We start from the raw sequence: 15,312 nt of genomic DNA on the forward strand, positions 1-15,312 counted from the left end.
ACAGCCGTTGCCATGGCTGCGGAGAAGTCGCCAGTTTGCCATAGGCCTCGGACACAAAAGCCTGACCCGCCCCTGTCCCTCCTCCCCTTCCCGTTCTCCTCCCTGACAGGAAGTAAGGGAAATGGCTTCCGAGAGCTAGGGCTTCGTAGCGGCTCCTCCTCCGAGGTGAGTCGTTCGCGGTTCGGAGAATAGGTTTTACCCCAGTAATCAAACTAAGATGGAAAATGAGTGGTTTGGGTTAGGAATTGTCACGGGGTTTGTAAGGATTACGGAATCCAAGAACCCATTCCCTGGCTAGACAGACATGCTAGACGTTGTGACTAGTCTTGGGATGGGAGGGGAGTGGAAGGTTAGAAATCTACCGATGGGCGGATTGAGTTTGCCATAATCTATGAGGTCTGGTTACACCTGACACACATCCCGGGCGCTAGCTCTCTGCCTAAATTTTTGAATTGGGGGTATCATCTATTTTGGGGCTTCTACTTTTAAAAGGATAATGTGTGGGTTTAAAAATGCGGTCTTCTGAAAGACAGAATGCCTTTATGAAATGCACTATTGAAAGTTTAAAAAATATATTTTTACCCTCAATAAAGGAAAACTAATGACAATTACAGCCGAACTTGATCTCTGAACTCCTTAATGATTGACGATCTGACTGCTTTCTGCATGTGTTTACTGTTTCTGAAATAAGTCCGCTTTCCCTCTAGTCTCTGATGAAGAAATGACACTTTTGGAGGCAGCAATGGATGAAACACTGGAACTGGAGTTAGGAAGACCTGAACTCCCATATTACCTCAGACACTTAATAGCTCCTAGACCCTGGACAAGTCATTTAACTTATGTTTGACCCAGTTTCCTTTAACTGTTGATTGAGAATATCAGCTCCTGCCTCCAAGAGTTGTTGTGAGACTCGAATGAGATGTTTGTTAATTGCTTAGCACAGTGTCTGACATATAACTGGTACTTCATAAAGGCTTTTTTCCTTTCTTCCCTCCTTTCCCTCTTTTCCTTTTTCTCTTCCTTCTTTCTCTCCCTTCTTATCCCACCTCCCATTCCCTTTGCTGAGAATGACCCTTCTCCTTGAATGATTGTTCCCTTCTTCCCAGCTTGATTGTCCCATTCTCTTTCCTTAATCTCCCCATATCTTTCTTACCTTTCTACAGGCACAATCAGCCACATTGTCTTTCTTGCTTAACTATACAGGAGACTCTTTTGCCTCTTTTCTGGGTCTTTATATTCACTAACTGTCCCCTATGCTTGGAATGCTTGTTTCTCATCTGCCCCTGGCTTTCTAAATACTCTTATATCCTCTATTTTCTAATCAAACTGCCCTCCACTCATGTTGTCCATCATCTCTATTTCTTTTTGCCTAAAATAAAAGTCTCTTCCTTCAAAGCTTAGCTCATAGATTCATAAATTTAGAGTATTTAGGATCTGTAGGAATCAGCTAATCCAAACCCCTCACCTTGATGTCACCTTTAAGTTTTCCCTTACCACTTGCACTTTCTGAGAATTCAAAGTCCAACCAGTTGAGTTTATTAAGTGTGACCCTGCAGTTGCTAGTGAAATAAAGATAAGATTAAAAAACAAAACAAAACAAAATTTACTACCCTCAAGGAACATGTATTTTCATGGGGGAATTATTACACAGTAAATTTTTAATATAAAATAATTGGTCTAAGTTCTATACTAAAGTCATTAAAAAAAATAATTTCCTTAAATCAATCCCCACAATAAGCACAGCTTAGTCTTCATAGACTGGATAGAGCATTGGACCTACAGTCAGGAAGACCTGAGTGAATGAACCTGGGGAAACCTTATCCCCCATATGATAATAGTAGGAAATAATAATACAGCTTACCTCCCAGGGTTGTTGTGAGAATTAAATGATATATTTGTAAAATGCTTTGTAATCATAAAGCATTATATAAATGTTAGCTATTATTGTTTCATTCACAAACAGGCATTGTTACTCCTTGGAACATAATGGAAAGAAAAAACAAAGTCTGTAGCCATAATTATACAGGATCAAAATTACTGACCAAATTCTACCAATCCTGTAGTCTCTTGATAAGAGAGGGGAGAAAAGGGTAAGAGAAGTATTCTAGAACCTCTAGACTTCAGTTCTAATCAGATATCCTTCTCTTTATACTAGTAATATCCCTGTGAAGTAGGGCTTTTAAGTATTATCATCCCTTTTTATTGATGAGGAAATTGAGCCTGAACTGTGACTTTCCCCAGGCTACATAGCTTGTAAGTGGTAGAACCAGGATTTTGAATTCCTAATTTCTGGTTTCTCTTGCTGTTTTACAATGTAAATATCAGAACTCACTACTTTTTCCAGTATTCTATTTCTCTTGATAAATGGAATATACTTTTCCTAGCTGTAGACAGCCTTCTTCATTCCTTTACAACTTCTGAGCTATAATCTCTACTTCACTACAAGTTCTGGAATTCTGTGGGCATGAAAGAGCAACTATCCCTAGCTTCTGCTTCTAGCATGTTAATGGATTATTTTTTTGTAATGTTTCTTTTCCTCCAACCATTTATAACTATCTATTCTTTTGTGGCTATTAGCAGGTTACCTCTTGGATCCCTATTTATGAGAGATAAATACTCCAGCAGTCTTACTCGTATTAGTTGCACATTCATTGAAAAGAACAATTTTGAACCTTTGTAGTCTAAAATTGTTTGCTTGGGAACACAATCGTTCATTTACAGTACCATGGGAATTAAGAAGGATAAAGTAAAATAATTAAATGTATTGACTTATTACTAAAAAACCTTATAATCATTTACATCTTTTAAATCTTTTTTATATGTAATATATATTTTTCTCTTACAGTCATTTATTTTACACAATTGCGTATTTAGGTCACCAGATTTTGGCACATAGTCTTTTGTTATACATTTTTCATCACATTGGAACATTAAAGAACCTTTAACAAACAATCCATTTTTCCAAGTTTATCATTTAGAGCCGTGACAGTGAACCTATGGCACAAGTGCCAAAGATGGCATGCAAAGTACTCTTTGGGCATTCAGCCACACACACACACACACACACCCCAGTCTATTATTAGAAAGGCAGGAGGACTCAAGGGGAACTGCTCCCTTCCCTCTCTCCTCTGTGCCTGAGGAAATTTTTTCACATCACCAACTTATCTGCCCAGCAGCTCAATGGGAATGCTTTCTCCCTCCCCTGTGTGGTGGGGGGGAAGAGGGCAGGGCATATCCAGCATAGGACAGAGGGGAAGATGACCAGCACTCTATCTCTAAAGCACTCGTCATCGCACTGATTTAGGGCTTACAGTATGCCAGGCATCATACAAAGTTCTGGGAATACAAGGAGATGTAAAGGACAGTTCACCGTCTAACTGGAACACATTAAGAAAATATGTACAAACATGCTATATTCAGGATAAATAAGTAAATAAGAGAGAGAAGACACTAGAATTAAGAGAACTTGGGAAAGGCTTCTTGTAGAATATGTCTAGCATTGATTGTAGCATGTAGATTTTAAAGTTTATCATTCTGCAAATGGGATAAGATTTTCAAACCCCTTAGAAGCACAAGAAAAAAATATCCAAAGAATATTTGTAGGTAGATTTTTTACATTCCAAAGAAGATGCCCATATGAACTACATTCATCTAACTTCTGACAAGTTTTTGGGATAGCCTTGAATGAAAAAGTGAGTTTTATCTATTAAAAATCACTTTTTCTCAATTTTTGGTACTTTAGAACCTATGACAAGTTTGATTGTTTGTTTTTTCATTATAGCATGGGATAATTTTTATTAAATTTAGTTGGTTTCCCATTTCTTCTAACTTCCCCTATCATGGAGAGAGCGATCATTAATAGTCCTTTCAGTTGTCTAATACCTCTGAAGGTATATTGTTTCTAATGATTAATTAGACTATTTTGCTGTTATAGTTTAGCAGTTGTTTGGGGTTTTTTTCTGATGCACTTTCTTTTGCACTTTTATTGATCCTGTGTCTTTATAGGCTCAACAGCCATTGCAGTATCTTTAAACCTATGGAAGTAAGCTCTTGAGGAACTATAATTTGCACATTGACGTGTTATAATATCCATTCTTTAAAATAATAATTAAGGGGCAATGAAATCTATATGTAATCTAGCATTCAGTTAACAGAGAATTAACTGAAGTTGGGGAAACAAGGCTAATCTGGTTTCATCTGGTCAAGAACAGATAGTTGGATTCAATCTAGTAGCAGTTGAAGCACACACAGTACCATTACTGTTACAGAATGAAATGTCAAAATTGTTGCTTGTGCTGTGTAATGTATATGCCACTTTATAACTTTCCATAGAATCAATCAACAGAGTCATAATGCATAATGCAACATAAACTTAAAGTTAATAACTACATAGTTAAATGGAAATAAAAGGTAGTTTGGGATGTATAGAACTAAAAGTTAAAAGGATCAAGAACAGATTTATGCAGAAAATGGTGCATGAATTGGACCTTGAATGAAGAGAGGGACTCTGAAGGGGAGTCAAGTATAAATAGGTTACAAGCTTGAGAGATTGGAAGGATGGTGCTACCTTCAACAGAAATACAGAACTTTGAAAAGAAGAGGGAAGGAGGAGGAAGGTAATGAGTTCAATTTGGACATATTAAATTTGGGATGTTTTGGGGACACCCAGTTGAAAATGTACAATGGGTAGTTGGTAAGATGGGACTAAAGTGTCTCAGGGGAGACTGGGACAGGATATGTGTATGTGTGTGTTCCTCTATATGCAGATGTATACACATTAGTATCTGTATGTAGATGATTGATAAACCTATAAAAGTTGATGTGGTTGTCAAAAGAGAGTATGGGGGAAAGAGGAGACAGCCTGGGACAGAATTTTGCGAAATACCTTGTTAGGAGATGTGATATGGATGATGCCTGAAGAGCAGTAAGGAGAACCAAGAGTGAATAGTATGAAAACCCAAATGCAGCTGATGAGCAGGATAAGTACTGCTGTGAAAAGATCATTAAATTTGACAATTTAGAATCTTTAGTAATTTTGAAAAGAACAGTTTTAGTTGAATGATGGGGCTGGGGACCAGAATTACAAAGTATTGAGAAGAGGAAGGAAAGGCAGGAAGTAGAGACAACTTTTTCAAGGAGTTTTCTTGAGAAGGAGATAGTAGAGTCTAGCAAAGGGTTTTTTTAAAGATAGGAGAGACTTGGCATATTTAAAGGTAGTAAAGAAGGAATTAGCTAGGTGGAAGTCAAAGATTTGAGAAGTTTAAGGGATGATTGAAGGTACAATCTAATGGAGAATATTAGAAGGGCAGAATCAAGTGCACATTGGCATAATCTTGGCAAGAAGAAGGACCACATCTTTGTCAGAGATTGGGGTAAAGGAAGAGAGAATGAAAGATGATGTCAAGGGGTTTTGAGATAAAAAGAATGGGAAAAGGAGCTCATGGCAAGTGGCCTCAGTTTTCTCAGAAAAATAAGAGGTAAGATGCCTACCTTAGAAGGGCAGTGTAGAATGGAAATGGCTAACTATTGGCTTGAGATTGAAGAGAGAGTAAAATGACATCAGCAGGGATGATGGCCTGGAAAAAAGCTGAAAGTAGTGAAGGGGTTGGAGGTTTCAATTTCTATGCATTGGTTACTTCAGCTAAAGTCAGGTGCAGTGGAACCAATCAATGTAGTTAGATAAGGTGTGCTATAGATGAGATTGTTCAAAGGACAGTACCTAGACCAAGTTGGAGGAGCATCCTCAAATCCTTTCAAATTGTGGAATCCAACCTCTACATTCTTTTCTTTAAGACTTCCTTCCCACCCCTCCCCCTGCAATAGGTACCACAGAATTACTGTTCATCTGGTTATGGAGACAGTAGAACCTAGAATGAAAGAGAGGGAAGTGGGGCCAAAGACACAAGAGATACAATAACATGGGAAGAAAAGGCCAGAGCAAAAAGACATTGTGCAGGTTACATACCATAGTTTTGAAGTATACACATGTATGCTTCCTTAAACTATAAGTTTCTGTGATCAGTCTAGATCCTGAGTGTCTACTGGAGTTAAGGGAAGTCGTATATGATAGAGTACACATATGAAGTTTGTTGTTTTTTTTAATGTTCTGTAGTTAGAATTGTTAGTGCCCAAAATTCTTAAAACACAAATTTTGTGTCTATCCTCACCTCTTGGAAGATTTGCTTGCTAAAATAAATTGAGGGAGCAGTTAGGTAGCTCAGTAGATTGAGAGTCAGGCCTAGAGATGGGAGGTCCTAGGTTCAGATCTGGCATCAGATGCTTCCCAGCTGTGTGACCCTGGGCAAGTCACTTAACCCCCGTTGCCTAGCCCTTACCACTCTTCTGCCTTGAAACCAATACACAGTATTGGTTCCAAGATGGAAGGTAAGGATTTAAAAAATTAAATAAATAAATAAAACAAATTGAATTGTTCTGATAGCCCTTTCAGAAGTGATATTTTATAACATTGTAGATCCATTTGGTGTACTGCTTTGGCATGTTTCTACATTTTCAGAGAGTAATTCAGTGTGATATACTTTAATAATTAAATGGTTCCATAATCTTATTGATGTGGGTCTCTATGCCATTAATTCAGTTCACAGGCAATCCATACCTAAACTTATTAGAGACTTCCTTCAAAAATCAGTGTTCGTGGAATCTAATCCCCAATGTCTTGATAGAGTTTGTCTGGATCTTTTTTTCCTATGGATACTTGTATTACATTCAGATTATAATTTTTATTTCTTGCTCTTATTAGCAAGCACTTGCTTGTTACATTTTGTTTACTGGATGATATATTTTATGCCATTGATTTTTATTTCTGCATTTGGGAAAATACTGAAAATGACCCCAAGTTGCTCCCTGAAATAGTCAGGTTATATAGTGGGAACAAAGAATGACTGTTGGATTGTTGACTACCTTAATCTTCAATCAGTCAACACCAATAAACACTTATTATGTGTATTAAGCACCTACTAAATCCTTGAGTGAAGAGGAGTGAAGAGTTTAGGTGGCAATGAATCCAAAGTCTGAATAATGCAGAATTCCTTTAGTGTTAATTCTAAAATGATTACCAGGTTGCATTTAATGCACGCAAAAATTCAATTAATGTGATGCATGGGAGCTAGTCAAGGTTATTAAACTCTACTATGTGCCAGGCACTATACTAAGCTCTTAATCTTGAGATGAACCAATTTGGCAACTGGACAGGTCATAGCTACTCATGCATATACATGGCTGGCTGAATGTGTGACACATCTAGCTTTCAAACTTTCCCCCCCCCCCCTTGTATTTTAACTTTTAAAGCCCCCTGGTGACCTTGAATCTGCTAAAGTTACTATATCACTAGCACACAATAGAAAAATAATTGAAACCATAAAGATCAAAGAAACCTGGTGTTTTGGGATTTTTTACACTTAATCTTTTTGTTTGCTTTTATCTCATAGGAACTCCAGGGCTTTGATGGTTCAGGCCATTCCTGAGCAAGAAAACACTTTGAAAAACGTCCCAGGGAAGTGCTCATCCAACTTTTGCTTGAATTCCCCAAGTGAGGAGGAACCAATAGGTGACAATGAATTGCGAAGTCTGAATAATGCAGAATTCCTTTAGTGTGAATTCTAAAATGATTAACAGGTTGCATTTAATGCAAGCAAAAATTCAATTAATGTGATGCGTGGGAGCTACCCAAGATTATTAAAATCTACTAAATCATCAGTCTGTACTTGCCTATCATTGAGTGTGGATGTGATATGCAGTGCTAGACACATTATTAACAGCTGTGTTAATTTTTTTTTAAAAAACTCTTAATAAAATGGACAAAAGGAAGAACACTTCAGATGGCAACACTGCCAACACAAAAAAAAAGAGACTTGTTATTACATTAGAACAAAAATTTGATGTAATTGAACGGCATGAACGTGGTCATAGTAACTCTAAAATAGGACGAGATATAGGAATGCCTGAATCTACAGTGCGCAATATTATTAAACATGCAGGTGAAATTAAAAAAAAAGGCAAAGTTGCATCAACTTTTTGTGGTTTGCAAACAACTACAAGAAATAGAAGTATTACAATGATAGAAATGGAGCGTCTATTAGCTGTATGGATTGAAGATTGCAATCAAAAATGCATTCCTCTTACCAGAGCAGCCATTCAGACAAAAGCTTCAAGTTTATTTAAGGCAGTAAAAGAAAATGGAAATGAAATGGATAGTGAAGAAACTTTTGCTGCGAGCGTTGGTTGGTTCAATCGCTTTAAAAATAGACTTCAGTTGCATAATGCTAAAATTACCAGAGAGGCAGCTACTGCAGATAAGAACACCCCAGTGTGGAAGCACATTTTGCCACACTCTGCAAATAATAATTTTCAGGGTTTTCCCCCTCAAAAGCAGACTGTTATAGAAGAAATAACAAACTTTGGAAGAAAGCTTGGTTTTGATGAACTAGAAAATGGCGATGTCCAAGAATTGCTCATTTCACACTCAGAAGAATTGACTGATGATGATCTTCATTTAGAACAACAACAAGTGTTTGAAGAAGCCAACAGTGATACCATAGTAGCAGATAATGTACAAATGAAGGAGTTCACTCTCAAAGAGTTTGAAGATATCTTTCAAGCTGTAGAAGTCATGAAGCAAAAAATTATGAATGCTGATCCTAATGTCAGTCGAAGCATACAAATTCGCCAAGATGTGGATAAGGCTCTTTGCACCTACCAGCATATGTATGAAGATTTAAAGAAAAACACAGTTCAGTCAACTCTGCTAAAATATATTAAACAAGAATAAAGACATTTTTGTCATATAATCACTGTAGACTCTTTAGATTCAATCATTTAAAATGTTGCTATTATTATTTTGGAATAAACTCATCAGAAATACATTTTTTCTTATTCCTTATTGTTATAGTAGGTTAATAAACAGATTAAACTTTTTTTTTTAGATTACATTGCACATTTCCATTGGACTAAAACAAATGACCACATTTTACATATGATTATAACTTCAAATAGTGTGAATGTAAATGGTGTTACCACTTCACAGGATTTCATTATTGAGATCTAGCTATATATCTCTTGAGGGTCCTAGAAAGATGCCTAAATTGATCCTCAAAATAATCTATGGAATCAGAGGCAGAAGTAAGGAAGTTATAAAGGACTGCTTGTGCAAAGACATCAAGATGGGTGATTGTGTGTAGAATTTTATGTAAGAGGTAATAGGAGAGCTGAGCTGGAACATAGAGTTCATAGCAGGAGGTAAAAGTAAGTTTGGAAAAGGAGCTTGGAACTCAGCCACTGAGGGTTTTTAAATGTTAGCTTGAGAAGTCTGTATTTTATCCTAGAAATAATAGTAAGATAACAAGATTTTTGAGCAGGCACATAGACCCAACACTTTAGGGTCTCTTGCTCAAGAATTTTCTTACCATCTTGGTCATCCTCCTCTAAAATTATGTTTCAGGTTCTCCACCTTTTCTTGGTAACCTTGTTGATTCCCATGGATTTAACTATCATTTAAATGTCTTTTCTAAAATGTGCCATCCAGAACTGAAAACAGTATGGTGATCTGGCCACAACAAATACAGCAACATGATCACCTCCTCAGTCCTGGTTACTCAGCCCCTCTAAATCAAAAACCCTCAATTGTTTTTAGACCAACCACTAGCTATGGTTCTCTTAATTTCATTTTATGAAATAGATTTTTTTTAATTCAAGTGTAAGGCCTTACGTTATTTTTATTTGATTTTGTCATATTAAATTAAAATAGTATTTTAGTCTATCAAGATCTTTTTGCATCCTGAATTTTATTTGAGATAACTCTTCTTTTAAAATTTGTGTTTTTTTATGTTTTAATAACCACACTACACTTAGTCATTGGTAAAAAATATTAAGTGGGAAAGACCCAGACAGACCTTGGAGCCTTGCATTAGAGATTTCCTTCAAAGGTGATTAAGAGCCATTATAATACTATATACTTTGAGGTCTGACAATCCAATCAGTACCTACTCCATAGATTAACTGGTAACCAGTCATTTACCAGTCTTCTATAAGTATTGCAGGAAAAACTTTGTTGAACTTTGCTAAAATGTAGGTAAGCTATATAGCTTTCTCTTGATTCATTAATAAACTATCAAAAAAGAAAGTACTCTGACATGACCTGTTTTTGATAGAGCCACCCTGATTCTGTGATCATTGCTTTAATCTAGATGTAACAAGATGGTGGAATAAATGTTTCTTGGTATATCGTCCAAACCCTACCATCTCAGCTATCATTTTCTCTTGGAAATTCCTGCAAAGTAGGGTAATAGCCAGATACTCCCAACACCCCAACTTGAGGAGGATTTCGAAATTGCTTACCACCAGTACTCCAGACAAGAGGAAACTCCATAGCAGTGGAGAGGAGAGGGGCTAAACAATACAAGGGACTTGTGTAAAATTAACTGGTCTCAGCATAAAAGGTGAAAAGGCAAAAAGGCAGACACAAACTGGGGATAAGCCTAACTCACTAATAGAAAAATAAACAGATTATTTTAAAAGGGGTCAGGATACCATAGAATGGTACATGCTTGCAATCTTTGCTATTAGAGGGGCTGAGTTGCATGGATCATATGAGTTTGGGAATTGTGAGCTGCAGTAAGGCTTTAAGATGATCTGGTGTCTGCACTAAGCCCATCACTAATATGGTAAGCCCTAGGGAGTGGAAGGCCAACATGCTATCTGAGAAGGGGGACAAAAAAAAAGGTTAAAGCTTCCATTTCATTGGATGACCTTCCTATTACCGAACTTGCAGCTTGGGTGAGATAGAGACACAAGATCGGGGTGGGAATGAATCAACAAACTAAAAATACAACATTTAGAGTAAATCAAAGAATTAATACTATATACTAATGGAAAGTAATCTAGAAATCCTCAAAAAAACCGGGGGGAATTCTATAAAATAGAAATAATGGAATAACAGCAAGAACCTCCAGAATGGCTTAAAAGAAAAAGCAGATAAGAGAAGAATGTAGTGTAAGTTAGTCTTATAAAAAGTCAAGAAAATGTTGTGCGCTGATACCATGTCTTCATAATAGAGCCTAAAATTAAGGTCAAACTCACTAGTCACATAGTTTGAAGATAGCACTTTTATTTCCTTTGAAATAATCAGGGCAGTTGCTGTTCAGTTCCTTAGTACCTTTCCTGATCTCCAAAGATTTGGAACAATCACACAGCAACCATTATCTCCCAATTTTTTCAGTACTTTAAAATGTAGTTCAACTGGACCTTGTGACCTGAACTCGCCAGGAGCAGTTGATGCTCTAATAGACTCTCCCTACTTATCTTGGGTTTTATCTCCCTATTTGCTTCCCCCCCCCCCCAACTCAAATCATTCTCCTCCACAGGAAAAACAGAAGAAAATAAAAACTAAGCAGTTCTGCCTTCATTCTATTGTCATTGTATTCCTTCTCTGATTCCTCTTTTACCCTATATAGCTTTAGTGCCTCCCCTCAGACCCAATATCATCTTTAAAAAATTTTTTACTAATCTTTACCTATTTAAGGCATCCCTAAAACCACTAACTTAAAGCTTTTTCTATTATGTTTACATCTCTACACCCCCTTTCTCTATTTTCCATGCTAGAGATATATATGCTTCATTCTTTTACCCCTGACCATCTTACACATTCAGACCAGGACCAGAGACCTTTTGGTCTCTGGAACATCTTAAAGGTTTATGCTGTCATGACTGGTGAGTCATAGATATGACATATCTAACTTTCCCTATGGCCTTTTTCTTGCCCTTTGTCTGCTGTTCTACCATTAAGACCAAGAAGAAAACATTCAACCCTCCTGCTTTCTAACTAATCAGTAACTTCCCTTGCTACTGGAAAAGGTGTTAAGTCTCCTGTTGTGGAACTGGTGATTTCCCAAATCAAAATCTCTCCTTTGTCCCTCCTCCCCATATATTGCCTCCTCTCTTAGAATGAAAGCCCCTAAGAGCAGAGATTGTCTTTTTAAAAGATATATCTTACTTATTTTTAATCAGTCAAGACCCATTTTCTGACCCCCCCCCCCCGCCTCAACCATTCCCAACTGAGAATGAGAAAAAAAAGTCATTGCGAACATGTATAATCAATCAAAACAAATTTCTACATTAGCTATGTTAAAAAAAAAAGACTAACAAAAACATTTTGTCTCATTTTGTATTCTCAGTTTTTCACTTTTATATAAGGAGGTAGGTAGCATGTTTCATCATTAGCCCTCTGAAATTCCAGATGATCATCACAATAAGAATTCAGCACGATATTATTCCATCACATAGATAAACCATAATTTGTTTATATCTTAGTTTATGAATACTTGCTCAGATTCCCATTTTTGACACCTCAAAAAGAATTAAAACGCTTTTTGTACACCTTGTTTTCCTTAGGACTAACTCCTCCTTTAAACTACACTTCCTCTAATTTCTTCTCTTCCCTTCTTCCTTTTTCTACCTATTTTTTTTTTATTGTGAAGTAGGTTGTTGTAACTGTGCATGTGCTCATGTACATATATTCATCCTTCTTTTGACTGGTTCAAATAATAGGTGATAGTGAAGTTCAGGTAGCAGCCATTCCTCCCCACTTCCTCCTCTTCTTTATATGTATAGATGTCTACTTGTGCACCTTGATTATGTAAGATAGTTTTCCCTAAACTTACTTTTCCCATTTTTCCATTCCCACCAATGTATTCCTTTTCCCTTCTTCCATTCTTTTCTAAGGATTATTAAGACATAACAGAAACATTGCAAAGCCAAGCCTTATCTAATTGGATTCCTATAAACCCTGATGATGATAGCGTTTAGAGGGGACAGGTATCATCTCTCTATATTTGAATGTAAACAATTTATCCTTATTTAGTACTTTATCATTGTGTTTTAATTCATGTTTATCTTTTTATGTTTCTCTTTACTCCTGTGTTTGAAATTCAAAGTTTCTCTACAGCTTTCCATCAGGAATGCTTCAAAGTCCTCTTTTATTAAAGTTTCATTTTTCTCTTCTACTATATTAGACTTAGTTTTGCTGGTTAAATTATTCTTTTTTTTGTTTAAACCCTTATCTTCTGTCTTGATGGAAGAGTGGCAAGGGCTAGGCAAATGGGGTTAAGTGAATTCTCCAGGATCATACAGCTAGGAAGTCTCTAAGACCAGCTTACAACCCAGGTCCTCTCAATTCCAGGCCTGGTACTCTAACCACTGCGCTACCTAGTTTTCCCTGGAGCAAAGTATTCTTCCCTATAAGCCCATATCCTTTGCTTTAAATAAGATATCTATGCTCTTTAAAAAAATTGTTTTAGACTTCTGAGTAAACATGGCTGCAATCTAGACGCAAATCGCTTCCTCTCCCCCGGCACTGGATGGGATAGACTACTTCAAAAGAGCATAAAAATCATCCTTGGAAGAATGCAGGGACTCTCCAGAAGGCCACAGCAAAGAAGGTACGTGGGGTTTGAACATTTCCACACTATAAGAAGGAGAAAAAGCATGCACAAAAACGTGAACTGAGCTGCCATCCCCCACATCCCCCATGGAACCAAAGTAGGGGACAGTGTGCTCACCAGAGACAGCGAGTGAGTGAGGAGCATCTATGTCTGGGGGGGGGGGGGTCACAACAGGGTCCTTGGGATCTAAAGAGGACTGCCAGGGAACTATCCCTCAGGGTGGTTTCACTGGAGAACCCTGCACACTGGAAAATGTGCAGATCATGGGGGCCCTTGCAAACTATGAACACTATGGAGACCCTAGAAACTGTAGAAACTGCCTGAGGCCAAAGCTCTGCTCCTCGATGTAGTGGGGGGGGGGGTTGGAAACACCAGGGTCCTTGGAAACTGACAGGGGCTACCAGGGAACTACCCCTCAGAGCAGTATTACAGGAGACTCCTACACACAGGAGAGAAGAGACCACAGAGCACGGGGGCCAGCTGGTGCACTAACAAACTGCAGAGTTGGGGAAGAACCAGCCTGAGGCAAAAAACATCGCCACTTAAATCCACAGAAAACCCGCCCATAACACCCAGACCTCTGACCAAAAAGGAAAGGGAAAACCACCAAAGGGATGGCTAATAGGGCCAAAGATCAACCCTCCAAGAAGAAATGGAAAAAAGTGACTATTGAAAAGTTTTACGGATGGAAAACCCAGGCTACAGAGGAAAAAGAGGATGAAATGCAAACAAAATAAAAACATGCCCCCCAAAATGGAAATTATCAACAACCTCTGGAAGAACTCAAAATGGAGCTTATCCAAAAGATGAAAACCTTCTGGCAAGAAAAATGGGAAAAAATTCAGAAAGGTCAACAGCCTGACAGACAAGAACTCAAAATTGGAGAAAGAGCTGAAAGCCTCAAACAGAAGAGCAGACCAAACTGAAAACCAAAATAAGTCCTTAAAGATCAGAATTAAGCAACTGGAAGACAATGGTCTTGCAAATCAGCAAGAATTAATAAAGCAAAGTTAAAAAATTAATGAATTAGAAGAAAACATAAAATATCTCACTGACAGAGTGATGGACCAGGAAAACAGGAAGGAGAGACAATTTGAGAATCATTGGTCTACCTGAAAAATCAGAGATAAACAAAAATCTCAATGCCATACTACAAGAAATCATCGAAGAAAATTGCCCTGATGTTCTCAAGCAAGGGGGAAAAATAGAAATAGAAAGGGTTCATAGTACACCCTCTATACTAAATCCCCAAAAGACAACCCCCAGGAATGTAATCACCAAATTCAAGAGCTTCCAGGCTAAGGAGAAAATCTTACAAGAAGCTAAGAAGAGAAACTTCAGATACAGAGGAGCCCCCATGAGGCTCACACAAGACCTGGCAGCGAACATGCTAAGAGACTGCAAAGCCTGGAACACGATATTCAGAAAGGCAGGAGAACTGGATCTTCAATTAAGAATCAGCTACCCATCAAAACTGACTATATACTTCCAGGGGAAAGTATGGGCATTCGACAAAATAGAAGATTTCCAAGCATTTGCAAAGAAAAGATCAGAACTCAGTGGAAAGTTTGACATCCAAACACAAAGAGCAAGAGAAACATGAAAAGGTAATTATGAAAGAAAGGGAAAAGGAGAAAAGTGTTTTTTTTTTCTTTTATTCAAACTCTCTTCTAGGCTACAATGAGATCAAACATATATACTAACATATGGGGGAAATGTTATATGTAACTTTCAAAAATGGTATGCATTAATAGAGTAATCAGAAGAATCACTCATAGGGAAAGATCAGGGCATTAACATGATTTGGAGGGAAAAAAAACAAAAAGAAAGAAAAAGGGAGGGGGGATAAATGATGATATTA

At 37.4% G+C, this 15,312-nt stretch overlaps 1 protein-coding gene across 1 annotated transcript; it reads left to right on the forward strand.

The window, feature by feature from the left end:
- The first annotated feature begins 10 nt into the window (after positions 1-10).
- On the forward strand, positions 11-8,879 carry LOC103094109 (uncharacterized). Its single transcript, XM_007495279.3, has 2 exons — positions 11-165; positions 7,446-8,879. The coding sequence occupies exon 2, from the start codon at positions 7,811-7,813 to the stop codon at positions 8,783-8,785; it is 975 nt and encodes a 324-aa protein (XP_007495341.2). The 5' UTR covers positions 11-165; positions 7,446-7,810; the 3' UTR covers positions 8,786-8,879.
- Positions 8,880-15,312: the final 6,433 nt, after the last annotated feature.

Source organism: Monodelphis domestica, chromosome 4 (assembly GCF_027887165.1).
Source record: "Monodelphis domestica isolate mMonDom1 chromosome 4, mMonDom1.pri, whole genome shotgun sequence".
NCBI classification, from domain to species: domain Eukaryota; kingdom Metazoa; phylum Chordata; class Mammalia; order Didelphimorphia; family Didelphidae; genus Monodelphis; species Monodelphis domestica.

Bases quoted from the DNA above. Each gene is read 5' to 3' on its own strand.
- LOC103094109 (XM_007495279.3), top strand. From the start codon at position 7,811: ATGGACAAAAGGAAGAACACTTCAGATGGCAACACTGCCAACACAAAA.